Below are 2,500 nucleotides of genomic sequence, written 5' to 3' on the forward strand. Positions count from 1 at the left end.
TAGAGAGAGAGAGAGAGAGAGAGAGAGAGAGAGAGAGAGAGAGAGAGAGAAAGAGAGAGAGAGAGAGAGAGAGAGAGAGAGAGAGAGAGAGAGAGAGAGAGAGAAGAGAGATCAGAAGAGACATTCCATCGTTAGACATCATCTTAATGGAGGTTCATCAACTGCCAGCAGCAAGATGCGGGGACATGCCAATGGGATTAAACTGAAGAGATTTCCCTGCAGCAGCCAGCCGTCAGGCCATAACAGCAACCTGTTGCGCTCGGAAGACATTCCTTAGTAATGGGAAAGGTTGTTGTATGAAGCGCGACCGTGTGGCTGCACATTGAAACACATTCGTGGCTGATTCAACCTGGAGGCACCATGCAATATGCGGTCGAGGTGGGGGGTTGGCGAGGAATGATTTGAGACTCTCCTATTCATAAGAGTTTATATCATTCCCAAATGTATGTATAAAGTTATTCAGACTTACTTCATTATAACTGTTTGAATGACATGCAGAGAGAAATGTAATGGCTGGGGTGGAACCAGGTCCAATATTTTTCCAAGTTCAGAAAAATACTTCTTGATAAAGAAACTGACGGGTAAAAATAAAAGCAAGAACAATTAAATAAACTTCTTAATGGGGATCTTAATGGGGTCAACCATTTCAAAATGCTGATGTCGATCATTGCGGGCCAGCCAATAGCAGTCAGAGGTGAACAGGAAGGAGGAAGTACCTGGCCCTCCACTCAACCTTCGATCCTTCACATACGCGACTGAGAGAACGGGGTAAGGGAGACACAGTGAACGGAGGCATTAACACATCTACCTCTTTGATATATATAAACCTCATGGGGGTCAGAGTGGGAGAGAACATTACAATCTTTCTAATACTTTGAGTGTGTATTCTGGAAAAAACATTGGTATGACTATTTAAAATAAATATGTATAATCATATCAATAATAATACATAATAATTCATATGCATATACTGTAAATATATATATATACGTAAGCAGATATCCTTAATTCTCTAAACTTACATGTGGATTCACCCTGGCTTATTGGTAAAGAGGCTAAATGTTCTGACACAAACACACACATAAACACACACAGACACAAACATACACACACTAACACTAGCTAGGTGATGAAACTGATGCTGAATGTTGAGAACAACATGGAACCGAGATATCTGCTGGGTGAATAAGCCCCATCGTGTCCAGTGTGAGTACTTACTGTAGCCCATGCCTTGGAGGAAGTACTTGAAGGCTTCGGCCAGTTTGGCAGGCTTAAAAAAACAAAACAATTCTCGATTTTAATTGAAATACATTTTGCCGACACCAATATAAATTAGACTATGGTCTGTCTAAAAAGCATCATAACATCTTTTTGAATGATTATTTAATCAATAGTCATTGATAATGGCACAAATTCTCTTTCTCTTCTCTAAGGAACATCATCAGCAGGGTACAAAATGAGAGCGCTAAAGAGCAAGCTCTATTGTTCTTATGCATCCTCAAAGTTCTGGACTGTTCTGTTACCTGTGTGAGCTGGGGCAATCCGCCGGAGTCCGCCATCTGCCACAGAAAAGGTGCATCAAACTTACAATACAGTAAAGCCCTATATATTACAATAATGCAAAGTAAACTATACTGTAAACTATAAAATGCCAGAACTATATGGTAAATACATCAGATACCACATCAAACTGATGTTTATAGTAAAAAATTTAAAATCAGGTTCAATACATTGAACATCCATATGTTGTTTAAATAATTTACCTTTAGGAAGGTGGTGTTGGTTGGATCCAGTTTGGAGTTGCACTCAACCTGGAGGGAAAGAGGAGAGGATTAAAGTGAAGGCTAATAAAACTATTTTATGAGGCAAAAGGGAAAAAGGGATTTACAGGCCATATATTTATGAAACCCCTAGCACGCCATGAACATGTATATGATTGACCCTAGCCCCCCAAAGGGCAAGTAAACACTATCTTGATTAACAAGGAAGAAGTCTTGAATGGGATCGCAGAGTTGGGGATCGCTCCTTCCAGGGATGGAAACTAGAAAATAAAAAATATATATGTATTTTTAAATCACTAAGCAATGATAGAAAATGTATTTATTGTTTTATTATGTATTTACGCATACATGTGTGAGGGTGTGTAAATATGTGGATCTGTGTGTGTGTGTGTGTGTATGTGTGTGCATGTGCATATGTGTGTGTGTGTGTGTGTGTGTGTGTGTGTGTGTGTGTGTGTGTGTGTGTGTGCGTGTCTGCAGTGACCCAGATACGACAGTAAGCTTCAGATATGAGTCACTCTGGCTTGGCACAGGGGTGTACAGCCGCAGTGTGTGCATGGTGGTCCTACTGCATCTCATTGTGTTTCATTTCTCAGTCTCACCACGGCCTCATCCTTTTATTTGGGACTATTCTTGGTTTTAGTTATGTCCTAATAGAGCTACTTTAATATCAGCATGGTTTGCCAACTAAGTCCACATAGTGGCAATGCCAGCCATTA

At 40.2% G+C, this 2,500-nt stretch overlaps 1 protein-coding gene across 1 annotated transcript in view; it reads right to left on the bottom strand.

Annotated features, from left to right (window-relative positions):
- The window catches only part of ndrg4 (NDRG family member 4), a gene marked incomplete at both ends in the record, with an annotated part of 27,041 nt that overhangs the window by 387 nt on the left and 24,154 nt on the right, over positions 1-2,500 (bottom strand). The window contains 4 exon segments of the mRNA XM_079743986.1: positions 717-755; positions 1,219-1,270; positions 1,524-1,559; positions 1,764-1,811. Coding sequence (XP_079600112.1) covers positions 717-755; positions 1,219-1,270; positions 1,524-1,559; positions 1,764-1,811 — 175 coding nt within the window.

The sequence above is a fragment of the Pollachius pollachius genome (genome assembly GCF_949987615.1).
Source record: "Pollachius pollachius genome assembly, chromosome: 9".
Lineage (NCBI taxonomy): Eukaryota > Metazoa > Chordata > Actinopteri > Gadiformes > Gadidae > Pollachius > Pollachius pollachius.